The sequence below is a fragment of the Dermochelys coriacea genome, chromosome 26 (assembly GCF_009764565.3).
Source record: "Dermochelys coriacea isolate rDerCor1 chromosome 26, rDerCor1.pri.v4, whole genome shotgun sequence".
NCBI classification, from domain to species: Eukaryota; Metazoa; Chordata; order Testudines; family Dermochelyidae; genus Dermochelys; species Dermochelys coriacea.
In genome coordinates, this window is record NC_050093.1 from 16,071,310 (window position 1) to 16,090,536 (window position 19,227).

Genomic DNA, 19,227 nt, shown 5'->3' on the forward strand with positions numbered 1-19,227 from the left:
CTTGGGGGTCTGGCATCTCAGTCTGGTGCTGGGGGGGAATGCAGTGGGTCGGAGGGGCCAGCTGGAGCAGGTGGGCCATGGCTCCTCAGGGCTTTTTCCTTTTACAGGGGGGCGGTGTTTGGGGCTCCAGTGCAGAGGGCGAGGCCTCGGGTGGAAGGGGCGGGGACAGCAGGTCTCCCCAAAGCGGGGGTTCACCCGCTGCCCATGGCTGTCAGCCACCAAATCACACTGAAGAGAAAAAAAAAGATTCACACACACACACAGCCTGGGAGCTTGCTGGGACAGTGGTCGTCCGTCTCTCAGTACAATGATCCTAATTAGGACATCCAGGCACCACTGCATACAGATAATGGTGGCCTGGCCAACGGAAGAATGCTATCTACACCTGGGGTTAAATTGGCTTAATTACACCACTCGCATGTGGATTTTGCACACCTCTGAGCGATATAGCTGGGTCGATCTGACTTTTTAGTGTAGACCAGACCTCTCGCAATTTTATCACAACTCCCATGATTTTCTTTAAGCCTCTTTAACCTTTGGGTGGGCTAGAGCAACAGTTCTCAACCAGGCATCCAAGGCCCCTTGGGGGTTCCCAAGCAGGTTTCAGGGGGTCTGCCAAACAGGGCTGGCATTAGACTAATTGGGGCCCAGGGCAGAAAGCCCATGCTGCCCTGACCTCAACACCCAGGGCTGAAGGGCCCCATGCATTTGCCCTGCTTGCTTCCCCCTAATGCCAGCCCTGGCTTTTATATGCAGAAAAACAATTGTTGTGGCACAGGTGGGCCAGTGGAATTTTTATAGCATGTTGGGGGGTGGGGGGCAGGCCTCAGAAAGGAAAAAGGTTGAGAACCCCTGGGCTAGAGTTTACTTCACTGGCCTTCTCCAGGGCCTAAAAAAACCCAACTCTCATAGAAAAGCACCTAGAAACCCAGAATTCAGTCACTAAGGATGTTCAGCAAGAATTGCATATGGTCAACCTCCCCACATTCAAGTCCAAAATGAACAAAAGGAGTTAACAATTTTTAAATACCAACTTTATAAAAATAAAGAAATAATAATACTATAATAATATAATACTCAATTACTATAACTTAATTGCTACAACATAACATTGCTACTTTATAATCCACATACTGTTGAGATTGACAGTTTTGTAATAAATATATCACCACCTTAGATTACTCAAACTGCAAGAAACTGTAAAAGACATCCCATTCATGCTGTTTGCTTTCTCTTTGCATTTCAGTTCAGACAATGAAAAAAGACTAGTTGGTTACACATTAGTAACAAATCAGTTTCAAGCCAATTGCACCTTCAGGTTTTCAACTCCCTAGACACCAGTGCTGGTTGCAAATACTGCAGGGGCTGGTTTATTTGCTTATAACCACCCTCCCCAAAAACATTTCCACTGGAATTTAAAAAGACAATTTTTTTTCTCTTGATATTTTGTAAAAAAATATTTAAAAACCCACAAAAACCTAACAATTAATAATAGAGGCAGGATTTGATCTAACAGTGTCCCTATAAATAATTAGGGAACAAAACTATATGTATAGTGCCTAAAGTAATGAGACATCCCATCGTGGCTGGTGCCTCTAGATGCTACTGTAATAATAATTATTATTATTATATAATTAATAATAAATAAAACTGAATTAATATGCAATTAATGCTAATATTTAGAATCAAATGTACAAGTTAAGAAGGAAGGTACTGTACATCTGGGGTCAGGCTTGAGTTATGAGAGATTACAAGTATCGGTTACAAGGTTCACAAGATACATACATAGTACAATTCAATTTAATTATTTTTAAACCAACAATTAAATTAATTAATTTGAATTAATGAATGAATTAATTAATAAAACTGAATAAATATGGAAATGCTGAGATCCCATAAATAGTTATGCTCCTATTGTACATAGTACATACAAGCATTCAGTTCTAAACCAGTAACTGCTGACTGGGGATTAGATTTCAACCAAATACAAATCAGTGATGTCCCGCTCTCCGGTTTGATTCACCATCCTGACGGGTTTGTCGTTCAGTTTTGAGGTGCTGAGGAACCAGCCTGGATGGGTAGCTGACTCAAAGCTGGAAGTGGAACCAGAACTGGTCTTGAAAAAGAGGAAACGCTCCTGATCCCCGGTCCTGATCTCCTTCATAGGCCCCTTCACCTTCTATGGGAAATAACAGAGGCCAGTTAGAAACAGGGGTGCTCTTTCCAAGGCTTTCATCCTGCAATGGGATGAATATGAGAAGGGGCTTCTAATTAGGACACAGAGCTAGTGTCTGCTCTCACTTGTGCCTATGCAACTATTATGTGGGTATCCCTGAGCAGAATTTGGTCCAAGGAAACACTGGGCTTGACTCTCCCCTGCCTTCTACTTTGGGCTGTCATTTACACCAGTGCAAAGTGGGTGTGAAATGCTGGCCCTCTGATTGTAATGAAAACACCTGGTGAACATAGACAGGAAACTCTGACCCAGACACCAAAGGAGTTTCATACACCTGAGAAAGACTGTCCACCAAACAAGGAACCTATTCCTGCTCCTATTAAATGGGATTTCAATGTAAGAAGGATGAGGCCCAACGGTAGACAATAACTACACAGAAGCTGCAAAAGCATGGCTGCAGTTGTAAACCTTGATCACTAATGATACGTTTTCACTGCAGCTGGGAGCAAGCCCATCAGTACTGTAGACAGGCTTGCACTAGCTTTGCTCAAACTATCACTTTAAAAATAACCATGTGGACATGGCAGCTCCGGCATAGACTCGGGCTAGCCACCTGGGCTCAGAACCAGGGGGGCAGCTGGGCTTGGAAGCCCAAGCTCCCCTTTTTAGTGGACTAGCTCAAACCCCGCTTGGGCAAGTCTGTCTACCCACACAGGGAGGCTCACTGCCAGCTGCGGTATAGACATACCCCCAGGGCACAAGAGACTACATGATCTAATGAATTAGTGTGGTGTGATGGACTGGGATTCAGGTGACCTGGGTTCCTGGTAAAGTCACTTCTTATCTCTGCTTCTCCTTCCACTCTTTGTCTTCTGTATTTAGATGAAGAAGAGTACTTGTGGCACCTTAGAGACTAACAAATTTATTAGAGCATAAGCTTTCGTGAGCTACAGCTCACTTCATCGGATGCATCCGATGAAGTGAGCTGTAGCTCACGAAAGCTTATGCTCTAATAAATTTGTTAGTCTCTAAGGTGCCCGATGAAGTGAGCTGTAGCTCACGAAAGCTTATGCTCTAATAAATTTGTTAGTCTCTAAGGTGCCACAAGTACTCCTTTTCTTTTTGCGAATACAGACTAACACGGCTGCTACTCTGAAACCTTTATTTAGATGATAATCTTTGAGGAAGGAACCTTCTTATTATGTGACTGCGCAGTGCCTACCACAACAGGGCCTGATCTCGAATGAAGAATCAAGGTGCTACTGTAATAGCAATAACTGATAATAGTAATCATAAAGAGTATCTGGGGAAAACAGTGAGTCCCATGTAAAGGTATCAATAAAAACTAGAGATGTGGATTGAATTTCAGTCACTGTGGAGTTTGTGATGATGCTAAAGGTCTGCTAATCCCACTCACCTCCAGCTGCAGCACAGGGCTGCCTTCAGCCTTCACACAGCACAGATACAGATTGTTTTCCACAGTGTTACTTTCCACAATGTTCATAGCAACAGGAGTGATGCGCTTTGGGGAGATGTGCGGTGAGCGATATAAATCCAGATTTAATTTCACTGGGAAGAGAAAAGCAAGAGGAAATCCAGACTCAATTACAATAAAAAAGGCAGCCTGTCTGTCTGTGAAGAGCTGGGAAGCACCATCATTTATAACTAGTGAGTGAGGAACCTGAAATCCATGCACAGTAGCTGCCATATCACTTTACCGGTGACACTGATAGCACTTTTAAAAATAACTGCACATCAGAGGTTCAGTTGTGCACTTTTACTCATCTGAGTAATACCATCCACTTCAGTGGGACTGTGCCTGAAGACAAAATACTCCGAAGAAACAGGAGTTGGAAAATCAGATCTTAATAATAATTACATGCCGAAAATGACATTAAAAGAATATTAGAGGTTGCAAAGTCAAGCACTCCAAAGGTAAGAAATGCCAGAATGCCTGTTACAATCTGAATTCGGCCCTGTGACCATATCTATTATGATCGTATTTAATTACCTGATCACATACTATTTTTTCCACAGGAGCCTTGCCTCATTCGGTACGCAGGATGGACCTACTCTGAAGGTGAATCAGAGCTGTGAATAACCCTTGTCCAGCCGGACCTTACTTTCCCACAGGAGACTGCTGCTCAGGTAGAAGCTGATCAGACTGCAGCTCTCAGCAACCTGGAGGTGATTGAGCACCAGGTTGTTATGGACTGGGATGTAGGCAATCTGGCCTAGTAGTCAGAGCAGGAGTCAGATTCGATGGGCGGAGCAGCCATACAGGCTGGGGAATAAAGCCAAGGGCACCAGAGTCAACTGCCAGTTATCAGAACCAGGGGGTCAAGCCTGAGTCCGAATTAGAAATCGAAGCTGAGGGTCAAAGTTAGGGTCAGATACCAAATGTCAGAGTCAAGGGTCAGAAGTCAGAGGCCAGAGCCAGGACTGGTCACTGAGGATTGGTGGCGAGGTGTGCGGGCAGGAACTGGAGGAGAGGTGAGGATTGAGTGTGCAGCCGCCTGGCTGGGGAGCAGGGCTTTCTTGTCAATTTCATGGCTCGGAGCCCATGTAAGTGTGTAGACACTGTGTCACCCTCACGACACCAACATAAGCCCTACGCCTCTCGTGGAGGTGGACTTATTATGTCGGTGTAATAGGGCACTTACTTCGGCTGGAGCAAGGCTGTAGAGTAGACATTGACATAATTAGGTCAACCTAAGGCCTGGTCTACACTACATAGGCAGGTCAACATACGGCAGGAGCAAAGGTAGGAGCCAGGAGCAGTGCAGAAGACAGGCACAAGCAGGGTCCAGTGCAGCCACAACAGGAAACCACCTTGTTTCTCAGATGAGCTTCCTGTGCTTCCTTCTGGCTTAGCAAAGTTGGACCAAACGGTGGAGCCAGGAGAGCCTCCAATCAGGGCTCCCATGGGTGGAGTCTTGGCTGAGGCTATAGCCCTAGTAGCTCCTTGGCCCACATGGTTTCAGTGGACTCTGGGTGGAGGCCAGGATGCAGCAGCTGTCTGGGCCTCCCAGGCCCAACTTTGAGACCTGGCACATCATGCATTGTCCTTCATCAACTGGGAGGTGAAGTTCGTCCCTTGCTCTCTTAGTATTTCTCTGGGGAGCCTCACTTGGGCAAATACTTCTGTGAGTTCATTAGCATCGACAGCCACCGTTGCTCACCGGATGGGAATGGCCTCAGGGTAGCTGGTGGCAAAGTCTAAGATTACAAGGATATATTTGTGCCCCACTGCAGACTTCTCTAATGGGCCCCCCAGATTAGAGGGTACCCCTACAATGGGTAGTGGTACTGGCGGTAACCTTTTTCTGGCCCATCCACTGGCACTCAGAGAATGATGCATAATAATCCCACGCCTCTGGATGGACGCCCAGCCAGTAGAACCTCGTGGTCACTCTGTTAAGAGTCTTCTCTCGCCCTAATGACCCCCACATGGTACTGCATGGCCAGTTGAAGCACCCCTCTTTGAAACTTCCTTGGCCCTCAGAGCTGCATTCTTACCTCCTCCATCTTGGGATCTTTCAATTCCTGATACGTCCCCTCCTCTACCAGTTTGAAATGGGGCCACTGTTTCAACTGCTGAGAGTCTAATAGTTTGTCATCTGGGCAGGCGAGCTGCTCATAAACCCTACACAGGGTTGGTTCATTTCTTTCTTCTTCCACAAAGTTTACCTCACTAGACAGCAGGTCAAGGTGGAGAGGTGGCAGCGGGCCCCTACTACTCCAGCTGGGTTCAAGAGAATGGTCCTTCCCCACAAGGATGATCACTCTCCTGGGTCTTTGTCTTCCCTTGGAACCTTCTTCTCTCAAGGCCCCTTCTCAGCCACCATGGCCATCTCCTGCTTCCTGGGCCTTCCTTCTCTGGCTTGGCACCGTCTATGGATGCGCCCTGCTACACATTGAAAAAACAACGGGAGTTCTTGTGGCACTTAGAGACTAACAAATTTATTTGGGCATAAGTTTTCGTGGGCTAAAACCCACTTCATCAGATGCATGGAGTGAAAAATACAGTAAGCAGGTATAAATATACAACACATGAAAAGATGAGAGTTGCCTTACCAAGTGGGGAGGGGGGGCGGTCAGTGGTAACAAGGCCAGTTCAATTAGGATGGATGTGACTTCTTCAAAAAAACTACCAACTGAGCCAACGTATGAGCTCGTAGGCCAGGTCTTTGGCCATTCCGACCTGCACCGTTCTGCACAGTCAGTCATACTTCTCTCGTCAGGTAGGGTGTATGTTTCCATGGATGCACTGGAGGTAGATCATAACTCCAGATTTACAATCCGGCACCACAAGCTGTCCCCCAACTAAAGTCTGGCTACAGTCAGAGTCCATCAGTCCTTGTACTGATACTGCATCCATATGCACGGGAAGTAACATTTTCCTTGAGCCTCTCTTCTGAGCCCTGTTATAAGCTGCCCAGGCCTGACTATAATTATAGTCCATGAATGGACTCCTTTCTGAAATGGCCTTCCTGTCCACATACAGAATGGCCCCCCGCGGGAGAAGTCGGATCCACTGTTGATACTCCCAAGTGGGATGGCCCCTTTGAATATGGCCACTCGGTTGCACCTGGATCCCTCCTGGCTGGTTGAGGGCAGGCTTCTGGGTTTCTCACTTGGCCCCTGTATCCCCTCCACTAGGGTTGGGTGTCCAAGTTCCTCTAGGTACCCTCAGCAGGATATGGGGGGGTATGTGAGGGCAGGGGGCACTCAGGGCTGACTTTTGGTTTTCCCCCACAAGCTTGAGGGACATCAGGTAACTCTCTACCAAAGCCATCGCCTCTGCCAAGGTTTCCAGTCAATGTCTTAACACCCACTCACTCCGCCCTCTCCCTCTGCCCCGGGGGAGAACTTGGGTGAACTGCTCCATGACGATCTTCTCTCCTACCTGAACCCCTAGGCATCCCTTGGGCTGGAGCCAATGCCAGCCAAGATCCTTCAGATTATGGGCGACAGTCCGGGGTCAGGCTTTGGCTGGGAATTTCTGGCGGTAGAACTGCTGCAGATAGGTTTCAGGGGAGATGTTCAGGTGTCTCGAATGAGTGTAGCCCCGTGCAGCTGCCACACTGAGGTGCCAGTATGCTGCCTGGCCCAGCACGCTGTCAAGTAGTAGGCCAATAGGTTGGCCCAGTTTCCCTTGAGGCATCGGGCCGTGATGGCAACTCTCTCGAATGTGACAAGGAATGCCTCTAGGTTGTCTACAGGACCCATTGTTGTCAGCTTTACCGGGATGGGTGATACTAGGTCAGCAGCTCCCCCTCCATGGCTTTAGGAGCATCGCCATCTGCCGGATGAGCTGCTGCTGTGCTTCTGCCATTTCCTTAATCAGCTGCTCCTCCCGCTGCTGGGCCACCTGCTGCTACTGGTTGAGGAGGACCCACTTCAGCAGTTTCTCAAAATCCATCTCTGGTTTTTGGTTTTACTTCCCCTCTTTCTCTGGCCTACCATCAGGCCTGGGACACTAGCATGCCTGAATTCTCCACCAGATGTAATAGAGTCCCCAGAAGGCCAGTGACCTAGTGGGTAGTGCACTCAGTTTCCAGTCTTACAACTCCCAGTGGGAAGGGCTTTCAGTCCAGTTCCTTACCGTGGATGTGGCTTCACCTCAGGGTTTTCAATGTCCTCCCCCTCCCCTTACTTGGCAGGGGTAGAAATTAGATTTATGCACCTCCAGCACCAAATGCAGTTGGCAAGGGAGCCCAGGTCCTCCCATTCCACTGGGCGCTGACCCAGGGCCCCATGAGAGACAACAGTGTCTGGAACTCTGGATTGTCCTCGGAGCTGCCTGTCTGGGTCACTTCCTACCATCCATCTCCCCCACACCTCCAAGTCCAATATAGGTTAGCAAAAGAAAAGGAAAGACAAGTAAAGCTTCAGCCCCAATGGGCTCAGTGCGCAGTCGTCTTTCTCACAAGGTGGCTTCTTTGGCACCCTCAGAGTAGGTCCATCTTCTTCCCCAGCCTCCCTCTTCTGAGCTGGGTTGCTCCCTTGTACGTTTCCTCTCCAGTTGGCCCATGCTCTGGGCCCAGTATTGCCCTTTAACCCCTTCTGGTCCAGCGTGGGGTGTGTACATCCCATCACACACCCCGAAGGGAGAACAAGAGGGATGAACCCCAAAGAATAAGCAATTGAATCAACTGGTTGTGTGCAATGACATAGTGTGTAAATATATGTCAAGCAAGATCTTTTATGAAAGTCTGTAATGTTTCGAACTTGCTGGTCATTAAGAGATCTATAGCCAGGTTATGGCTGTGAATCTTCACTTGTGTGCATGTGTAGAACATTGTAACTGTGGTGCAGCTACAGCATCACCTTGCCACAGGTGGTGAAGCAATCAAGCGGGGCAGGGCAGGGTAGGGCACCCCCCCATCTATCCCTCCCTGCCCCCGGAGGCTAGTTGTTTACACAAAACCAACTTCAAGTACCCATCCATTGTCCAGCTAGGAAGACACAATGGTGGGCCATTAAAGTCAATGGAAAGCCATTGAAGCCAAAAAGAAAATCTCAGGCCTTGTCTACGCTGCCACTTTACAGCGCTGCAACTTTCTCACTCAGGGGTGTGAAAAAACAGCCCCCTGAGCACTGCAAGTTTCAGTGCTGTAAAGTGCCAGTATAGACAGTGCATCAGCACTGCAAGCCATGCTCCCAGCACTGGGAGCTACTCCTCTCATGTGCGTGGTTTTTTTACAGCTCTGAGAAAGCTGCGACTACACAGCCATATGCTGCCACAGCAGCACTTTAACGTTGCTAGTGAAGACATACCCTCAGTCTTGGAAAACTGAGAAAGCAGGCATTCTACTCTGAATAACCATGAGTCATCAAGCCAGAGGGAAGAGAAAAAAAAGGGGGGGGGAAGAGAGAAAAGGCTGGTCTACACTAAACAGGTCAGCGTAAGGCAGCTTAGGGCATGACTATATAAGAAACTTAAGCGGACCTATATGAGGTTGATTTACAGCTGCCACACTACCCTCCTTGGGTCAGGGGTGCACATCCTCAACAGGAGCACTTCCATCAACTGAAGAGGGGCAGTGTGGGGAGCTGAAAGCATGGTCTCTCAGCTCCACTGGCAGCTCCCTGCCAGGAGCTTGGCTGCCCTACAGGTTCCCAGGCTCCCGTCCTCTTCCCTCCCCCTTGCCCCGCTCACTCTCGCTGGGAGCCAGGCAGCCTTGTCAATTTCAGGGAGCAGGGTCTGTAACGTTCTGTACCTTGTGGGAACACCCTGCACCCCATGTTCATCCTTATAAAATGATTGTGTGGTATCCAGTGCAAAGTTTGTCATGTCGGGTGCCTTCGGAAGGCTCATGATGCACTGAGCATTTTTGTTATTGTGATGTAGTAATTGTCATTATAGTAATGTTATAGGTTGTAATTTCATGTATATAGTTATGAGGCTGAAAATGTATTCGGAAAATGTATTCTGGCTTAAAACAAGCTCAGGCAAAAACTCTCCAAGAGCAGAGGGGCAGTTCACACCTCATCAGGGCATGTATGGGACAAACCCAGCCCAGCCTCACAGGAACAAAGGACACTGGCCTAAGCAGCAACAAAGGATCTGTTGGACTCTTGAGTGAGTCACCCCCCTTCCCTTGGTTAGTTTGGGACTGTGATGAGGTAATGCTCACCTGACCCTGAAGGGGGGGGGCAAAGCCAAAAGGGAAAAAAGAACATGATAAAAGGGAAAGATGTTTGCCATGCCACTCTCTATTCCACCTCCATCTGCAGACATCACCACCAAGCGACTGAAGCGCTGATCAGAGGGGAGAGCCTGGCTGAAGGGCAACCAGCCAGCCTGTGGTGAGAAGCATCTAAGTTTGTAAGGGCACTGAGATTGTTAAAATCAGCTTAGAATGCGTTTTGCTTTTATTTCATTTGACCAAATCTGACTTCTTGTGTTTTGACTTAAAATCACTTAAAATCTGTCTTTGTAGTTAATAAATTTGTTTGTTTATTCTAGCTGAAGCAGTGTATTTGGTTTGAAGTGTGTCAGAGACTCCCCTTGTGATAACAAGCCTGGTGCATATCAAGTTCTTTGTTAAATTGATAAACTCATATAAGCTTGCAGCATCCAGCGGGCATAACTGGACACTGCAAGACAGGTTGGTGAGCTGTAGCTCACGAAAGCTTATGCTCAAATAAATTTGTTAGTCTCACAAGTACTGCAAGACAGAGGTTCCTAGGGTTGTGTCTGGGACCGGAGATACTGGCTAGTATCATTCGGTTGCACAAGCCAAGGAGCACCTTACATACCAGAGGCTATGCGTGAACAGCCCAGGAGTGGGGATTCTCTTAGCAGAGCAGGATAAGGCTGGCTCCCGGAGTCAAGGATTGGAGTGACCTAGTGGATCACCAGTCCAGATAACACCAGGGGAATGTCACAGGATCCTATTGGAGCAACTGGGTTCTAGCTGCCCCAATTCCTTGTCAGTTTCACGGCTCCTGCTGTAAAATTGACAAGATAACCAACAGCCAATTTAAGGCTGTCCTATAGACACTGACATAATTAGGTCCACATAAGCTGCCTCATGTTGACCTAACTGTGTAGTGTAGACCAGGCCTTAGGTTGACCTAATTATGTCCGTGTCTACACTACAGCCTTGCTCCAGCCGATGTAAGTGCCCTACTACACAGACATAATAACTCCACCTCTACGAGAGGCGTAGGGCTTATGTCAGTGTCATTAGGGTGTCAGTGTCTGTGTAGACACTGTATTCCTTACATGGGCTTGAAGCCGTGAAATTGACAAGAAAGCCCTGCTCCTGGCTCCCGCTGCCGGGTCTCCACTCCAAGCTGGGCTGCCACCCAGGGTCCCAGTTTGGACTGACAGCCAAGTTCCCCACTGGCAGCCCTGTTGCCCCCTGGGATCCTGGCTTCCTGTTCCGCACTGGGAGCCCTGCTGAGCACTGGGCTCTTGTCTCCCCGTCAGGAGCATGGATTTGGGATTTTTTATCCAGAAAGGGAGGACTAACATTTAAGTGGGGTCCTGACCATGAAACACGGGATCCTTTCTAGGACAGAGGGCACACTGTAACTTGGATTAGAAAAGGGTATTTAGCCAATGTAGAAGTGTAAAGCCTGAGATTGCATCTTTACATTTGTTTTCTGTGTAACTTGTCAGCGTTTGCTTTTCTGAATATTCAATCTTGTAAGCTATGATTTTTCTATTCAATAAGCTGTTTGTTTATTTCTACCCCAGGCAGGTCACTGGTGTCCAAACTGTTGGAGTGTGGGTCCCCCAGAGAGAACTTATAATTGGGGGAGAGTTTCATGCCCTCGGGGTTGATGAACCACAGTGGAAAAGTCCAAGTGTCTATAATTAAGAACTCAGGGAAATGGATCTGGGGAGACTTGGGACCAGAAGGGATAGCTGAGGTCACCCTGCAAGGAGTAACTAGGCTGGTAGAAGTGAGGGTGAGTCCTTGTGCTTGAAGGCCAACTACAGGTGTCAGAGCTCTCACCCATAGCAGCCCAGCATTAAGGCCCTCAAAATTACCCAGGCAGGCGGTGACTGACTCCCTTGCTGGTCTGGGTGATCCCCAGAACCTCACACCTATATCAGTAGGTAACTGAGCAAGAGGAGATAAACTGGGGGTGGGGCCAGAGGAAAGAAATATTTTGAAATTTACCTGCTTTGCTGATATTGGGGCCTTGTAAATGCACCGCCATCAGCTGGGCCTGGTTGGCATGATGCCGCAGGACAAAACTCTTGTGTTCCTCGTCTTGGACTGCGTACAGCTTGGAGCGGGTGTATTTGTAGATGAAGTTCTCTGCATGCGTGAAGGAGTTGTTGTTGAAGAATACAGGATCTGAAAACATGGAGTGTATGAGGACCAAGATCACAGAGTCACAAAGACAGCAAGTGCCAGATTCAGAATTTACACCTGGCAAGAGGCACTTGTATCTGTTGCAGGGGCCCAAGGTTTCAAACTTGAGAGGCTCAATTCTCTTCCCACTTAGCCCGTTGGAAATCTAGGAGCAGCTTGACTGAAATCCATGGAGTTTGCATAAGTGTAATAGGTGTGAGGAGAGAATCAGGCCCTCCCCCCGCTCTCCCCTTCCTTCCCCTCCCCTCCTACTCCCCCACCCCGTCCCCGGGTTACCCATAGCACAAGAGCTGCAGAATTCCCCACTGTTCAGTCACTAACAGGCCTGGCCCCTCTTATCTTTCTGTAGGGTCTTACACAGTTTGAAATCTCTCACTGGGACATGTCCCCCACACCCTGGAATAGACGCATTGGTTAGTAAAGACAGTGCATTTCCTTTGCTTGGCATATTTGGCTAAGAAACTGGTATACCTTTGCTTTCACTTTTCCACCTGCAGAGACAGCATCCATTGTGCGCTCAGTTCAGTGCGGATGGACAGAAGAGACACACACTCTGTGCTCTTTCACCAAGGCTTTCGTTCTTTTTTGTACCCTTAATGAAGATTATAGGCCATCCTATGTAGGTTTTCCCACACACAGGAAAACTCTGTGCTGCTAAACATCATTAAGCCTGTAGACTGCACTGACTAAATTAATTCCTTTTAATTTTCCATGTCATTCAGTTTCTTCTGGAAAGGACTGCTTCTGGAAAGCAGTGGAGTCTGAGCTTAGATCTAAATTTCCCTGAGGCCTGGGAGTGCACAGATTATCTCTACTCAAACAGTGTGCAGAAAAGGAAACTGTCTATATCTGTACCTTCCACCAGGGCACTGTTCAGCATCCTCATGAAGTCAATGTCTGTGAATGATCTGGCAAGCCGGTTCATCCTCCTTCTTGTCTCCCCTTGAGGCACCTCTGCAGCCCACCTGAAGGCCACCGAATCGACTTGGTCAATGGCCTTCCAATGGCTGCCCAACTCCGACAGAGAGTGATTCTTGGGGAAGGGACAAGGACTGGAGTCATAGAAGGAGCTTTGTGGAGCAATGAAGCAATGATTTCAACAGCCAGAAAACAAGATACATCCCCTCACTTCTCTCGTGTGTGCTCTCATTCCGCTGCCCATGTGAGCTCCAACTAAGTTTGATCTAGACATGCCCCCAAGCCTCCCAGTCTGATCCGCTATTTAGAGCCTTCCTTGTCCACAGGGACAACTGATCTTCATCCGCAACAAGCCTGCAGGGCTGAGACTATTCCAGAGATGCGCCAGCAGAGCACCTTAACCTCTGCCACTGGGGACCAGGATGACTGTGATCACTGCAAAGCTAATTGGCTACCCCGGTTAACCCTTTCATAGAATCTAAGGCCAGAAGGGACCATTGTGAGCCTCTCGTCTGAGCTTCTGTATCACACAGTCCAGAAAACTGCCCCATTTGCTGCTGTGCCAGAGTGTTTCTGAGCACAGAGCCCCAAGTCCAGCCCCAAGTCTTCCTAAGGCCCCTTTACTGTTCCTAAACCTTTCACATTAGGCACCAGCGTAGCATCAGTCTGGGGACCCCTTTGCAGGATAAGTGGGCTGCTCCTTCAGTTTGGGCCCTGGTTCTGGTTCCTGGGAGGATGGGAATCTGCACATTGTGCTCTGTTGTTCTGGATTCTGATCTAGTCTCAGAACCGTTTGTTTCTGTCCATATGGCTCTTTCGTTACTGTTAGTGTGAAAGGTGCTAATGGCTGTCACCTTGTAAGTCTAGCCCAAAGACAATCCCATTAAATCTCATGAACTCCCAGGGCTGTGTCAATCACTCACAGACTGGAAGGAGCAAATAAGACCCTTCATGTAGCAGAGACAGCTACAAACTGTGGAGACTGCAGTGGAGACTTTACAGGGACAAACCATCCCAATGTGTAGAAAGAATAGTAAATATGGCAGGTGACCAGCTTGGCTTCACAGTGAAATCCTTGCTGATCTTAAACACAAAAAAGAAGTTTACAAGAAGTGGAAGACTGGACAAATGACCAGGGAAGAGTATAAAAATATTGCTCAGGCATGCAGGAGTGAAATGAGGAAGGGCAAATCACACCTGGAGTTGCAGCTAGCAAGAGATGTTAAGAGTAACAAGAAGGGTTTCTTCAGATATGTTAGCAACAAGAAGAAAGTCAAGGAAAGTGTGGGCCCCTTACTGAATGAGGGAGGCAATCTAGTGACAGAGGATGTGAAAAAAGTTAATGTACTCAATGCTTTTTTTGTCTCTGTTTTCACAAACAAGGTCACCTCCCAGACTACTGCACTGGGCAGCGCAGCATGGGGAGGAGGTGACCAGCCCTCAGTGGAGAAAGAAGTGGTTCAGGACTATTTAGAAAAGCTGGACGAGCATAAGTCCATGGGGCCAGATGTGCTGCATCTGAGAGTGCTAAAGGAGCTGGGGGATGTGATTGCAGAGCCATTGGCCATTATCTTTGAAAACTCATGGCGATCGGGGGAAGTCCTGGACGACTGGAAAAAGGCTAATGTAGTGTCCATCTTTTAATAAAGGGAAGCAGGAGGATCCGGGGAACTACAGGCCAGTCAGCCTCTCCTCAGTCCCTGGAAAAATCATGGAGCAGGTCCTCAAGGAATCAATTCTGAAGCACTTAGAGAACAGGAAAGTGATCAGGAACAGTCAGCGTGGATTCACCTGTGCAAGTTATGCCTGACTAATCTAATTGCCTTCTATGATGAGGCAACTGGCTCTGTAGATGAGGGGAAAGCAGTGGACGTGTTGTTCCTTGACTTTAGCAAAGCTTTTGACATAGTCTCCCACAGTATTCTTGCCAGCAAGTTAAAGAAGTATGGGCTGGATGAATGGACTATAAGGTGGATAGAAAGCTGGCTAGATCATCAGGTTCAATGGCTAGTGATCAATGGCTCCATGTCTAGTTGGCAGCCGGTATCAAGTGGAGTGCCCCAAGGGTCGGTCCTCGGGCGAGTTTTGTTCAATATTTTCATTAATGATCTGGAGGATGGTGTGGCTTGCACCCTCAGCAAGTTTGCAGATGACACTAAACTGGGAGGAGAGGTAGATATGCTGGAGGGTAGGGATAGGATACAGAGGGCCCTAGACAAATTAGAGGATTGGGCCAAAAGAAATCGGATGAGGTTCAACAAGGACAAGTGCAGAGACCTGCACTTAGGATGGAAGAATCCCATGCACTGCTACAGACTAGGGACCGAATGGCTCAGCAGCAGTTCTGCAGAAAAGGACCTAGGGGTTACAGTGGACGAGAAGCTGGATATGAGTCATCAGTGTGCCCTTGTTGCCAAGAAGGCCAATGGCATTTTGGGCTGTATAAGTACGGGCATTGCCAGCAGATCGAGGGACGTGATCGTTCCCCTCTATTCGACATTGCTGAGGCCTCATCTGGAGTACTGTGTCCAGTTTTGGGCCCCACACTACAAGAAGGCTGCGAAAAAATTGGAAAACTTCCAGCGGATGGCAACAAAAATGATTAGGGGACTGGAGCACATGACTTATGAGGAGAGGCTGAGGGAACTGGGATTGTTTAGTCTGCGGAAGAGAAGAATGAGGGGGGATTTGATAGCTGCTTTCAACTACCAGAAAGGGGGTTCCAAAGAGGATGGATCTAGACTGTTCTCAGTGGTAGCAGATGACAGAACAAGGAGTACTGGTCTCAAGTTGCAGTGGGGGAGGTTTAGGTTGGATATTAGGAAAAACCTTTTCACTAGGAGGGTGGTGAAACACTGGAATGCGTTACCTAGGGAGGTGGTGGTATCTCCTTCCTTAGAGGTTTTTAAGGTCAGGCTTGACAAAGCCCTGGCTGGGATGATTTAGTTGGGGATTGGTCCTGCTTTGAGCAGGGGATTGAACTAGATGACCTCCTGAGGTCCCTTCCAACCCTGATATTCTATGATTCTAAGGCACATGAAAGGCCTGAGAGAAACTGTGAGAGTTGAGGGAATTCCCTGATTGCAAACACAAGGGCTAGGATACTGGTTTTGCAGCCTGTGTGTAGGGTTTGTCTAATCCAGGCTAGCTATTCCTGAAAGTGGATTAAGCTAAACTGGAACAAGGCACTCATTCTGGAATAAGAGTGTCCTCACATGGAGTTAATCAGGAATAGTTATTGTGCTTTAAATTCACGCCCTACCTATCTGAATTAACTTTCAAGTGTAGACAAGCCCTTTTTTTTGTAATAAAGGGACTGCTCAGTGCACAAGAAGCACATCCAATAACTAAACAGGAAGTAAGTAAGGGGTGGAGTGTGACTGTGCTCTGACTAACCCAGCGAACCCCTTGATGACCACTTCACTACACCCTTCAAGGCAGAGACAGCCCTGCATGCCCCCAGATATTGGCTACCACTCACGCCAAAGAGAGAACATTGTTATTTATTGTGATAGCACCCAGAAGCCCTCCTTGGGAGTCGTCATGTGGGTGCTATACACACACATCGGAACACACAGGCCCTTCCTTGAAGCTAAATCAGAAATCACCCAGGATAGCGAATCTTACAATCATCTCAAAATTAAACTTGGCTCTTTACCTTCATCCGGCAGGGACAGTCAATTTCATGGTGGTAACTATGGGGGGCAAAAAACAGACAAATCAAAGATAGCTCAGTATGATCTGTGCTAGCCTTTGGTGAAACTGGTAATAAAAAAAGATGGTTTCTTCTTCAAGGCTTTATCCATGTGGATCAAATGGGATCCACACACAGTAGGGCTCAAAGGGATCAAAGAAGAACCACAGTGACTGTGATATAAGTAACTGTTCTTTTTATCATCCAGACATTCGGGACATTTGAATGGAGTCATCATTAAGCACTGACAGGAAGCTCATTTCTGGACAAGACCAAGTGGAGACAGCTACCTGTCTAGACAAGAAAGATACAAAGATGGCAGAGTGCCCTGAGAAGGTGGGCTTCTTGTAGGCGTGATGGAAAGAGCTTGGTTCTTCCCAGTCTGTAGCTGTAGGACCTTCAGTCAGTTATCATGCCCCAGCATATTAAAGAGAGGCAATTTAACCTTAAGCAGAAGGCTCAAATTGGTGGTGTTTCCTTGTTGGACTCATGAAACCAAATTACCCCAATTAATTGGGTGCCACTCCCTGACTTCATTGGTGCTCCACCCACATCATCCAAGTGGGATTTGACCCTTGACTGCTACAGAGGCTAATTGACGTGCTCATCTAATGGTGCACACAGCAACACAGTTCCCGTCAAAGGCAACGGGTCACCTTCATTCCTATCCATCCCTGGGGGAAGGCTGTTTATAGCCTCTGTGCACAGCATCTGCTCATGGATGCAATGCCAGATCCTAATCACAACTGCACCAGTGTAAATCCAGCGTGGCACCAATGAAGCCCATGGAATTACTCCATCCTCGCCTTAACTGAACTAAGAATCTGGCCCATAAACTCATCTCCAAAGGCAGCCCAGCAATGACAGGACAGACCTGAACCTCCAGTTTCTGAATGAGTAGGAACCAGTAATTACCTATCACATCCTATCAGCTCAGTGAGCGGTTCAGGTACTCTGGCCATTGCTGCTTCTGGAAGAGGAAAAACATTAGATTCAGCTCCAGGTATAATATTCCCATCTGAACGTGCTCCATCTAGCCTTCCTCCTGCTATTTGGGAGCCAGCCCTGCAGGAAAGCCTCCTCTAGTTGATTGGCTTCTGATTCATAGAATATCAGGGTTGGAAGGAGGTCATCTAGTCCAACCCCCTGCTCAAAGCAGGACCAATCCTCAATTTTTGTCCCAGATCCCTAAATGGCCCCCTCGAGGATTGAGCTCACAAACCTGGGTTTAGCAGGCCAATGCTCAAACCACTGAGCCATCCCTCCCCTTGGGAGCTACCAGACAGGCAACATTAAGTAACATTGCTATAACTAGAAATCCAGCTGTTCTCTGTTTTAACTCTTCTGTGGGAAACTGCCTCAAAAGATTGCACCACACAGACAACCAAGGGAGAAGAAAGGAAGAGGCCGCTGTCTGACGCACAGACGCCCCAGCTGAAGGGCACCACGGCAGAGAAATGCAATGACAATACCTGTGTCTGCACAACTTCTTCGTGCAATTCAGGGTGTCTTCTGCTCCCTGTAGTTCTGAATGATTTCTTTGGAGCACGTCATTCAGCTTTATAGTGTCTCTTAAACTGGGAAATTCCCAGGGCTCAGTCTCTGATGCAATCTCTCGGATTGCATAATCCAAATGGGGATGGATCTCCCAGTCTATTCCACCAGGGCGAGCCCAGGGCCACCCTTAGGATTTATGGGGCCCTATGCAGTGTTATTAAACTGGTGCCCCTATGCCTGACAGCAGCCCGGGCTCACTTGTGTATTGTAGATAAGGGTGGTCTTTTGAAGGATTTATTTAAAAAACTATATGTCTGAAGATCCAAGCATTTAAGGCTAAAGATGAATACTCAGATTGTGCATCTAAAAATCTATGCAAGGATTTTTTAGAGATGTGATTTTATTTTATTGATGAGCATAAGCTTTCATCCGATGAAGTGAGCTGTAGCTCATGAAAGCTTATGCTCAAATAAATTTGTTAGTCTCTAAGGTGCCACAAGTACTCCTTTTCTTTTTGCGAATACAGACTAACATGGCTGCTACTCTGAAACCTATTTTATTGATGTAATTTTTATTAAAGTTAATGTTTAAAATCAAATTTACACAAGTTAAGAGGGAAGGTACTGTACATCTGGGGTTGGGCTTGGGTTATGGGGGAATTGCAAGTATTGGTTACAAGGTTTACAAGGTACATACATATCACATAACCAGCATAGATCCAGATTGGAGTGTGGGAGTTTTTAAAGCCTCAGTGGATAGGGGGCTCAGCTACGCCACCCATGGAATGTATTAAGAGTCCAAGTCAGTATTGGTGTAGAGAATAAGTACATGGGTGGGGTGCATCAGTTCAACAGGGAAGGAAGTAGGTTATTTGCCTGGTTGGCATTCTCAGTTACTCGACCTGGTACTGACAGTGTCCTGTGATGGGTTCCGTGTAATGCACAACTGTTTTTGTCTGTAAATTCAGAAACTGACAGTACATACCTGGGGGTTGGCAAATGCCGTTAAATGGCTTCATTACCACTTGAATAGCTCTTTAACAATTTCAATGTTGTGCTAATAGGTCTGGCAGGCTTTTCACTTTTAAGTACTAGGTCCCC

General features: G+C 47.5%; 1 protein-coding gene across 1 annotated transcript; it reads right to left on the bottom strand.

Moving 5' to 3' along the window:
• Positions 1-1,118: 1,118 nt before the first annotated feature.
• Positions 1,119-18,136, bottom strand: LOC119848579 (interleukin-1 beta-like). The gene is made up of 6 exons (XM_043502974.1): positions 18,103-18,136; positions 16,595-16,631; positions 12,874-13,051; positions 11,821-12,000; positions 3,594-3,745; positions 1,119-2,179 (listed from the first exon to the last, which is right to left on the bottom strand). Exons 2-6 carry the CDS (start codon positions 16,598-16,600, stop codon positions 1,970-1,972), a joined length of 726 nt encoding a protein of 241 aa, XP_043358909.1. The 5' UTR covers positions 16,601-16,631; positions 18,103-18,136; the 3' UTR covers positions 1,119-1,969.
• Between the last annotated feature and the right edge of the window lie 1,091 nt (positions 18,137-19,227).

What these genes read in the sequence shown, in the direction of transcription:
- LOC119848579 (XM_043502974.1), bottom strand. An exon ending in GAACAGTGCCCTGGTGGAAG is followed by an intron (nt 12,001 to 12,873) that starts GTACAGATATAG and finishes CCATGTTTTCAG; the next exon opens with ATCCTGTATTCTTCAACAAC. An exon ending in GCCCTGTGCTGCAGCTGGAG is followed by an intron (nt 2,180 to 3,593) that starts GTGAGTGGGATT and finishes TATTTCCCATAG; the next exon opens with AAGGTGAAGGGGCCTATGAA.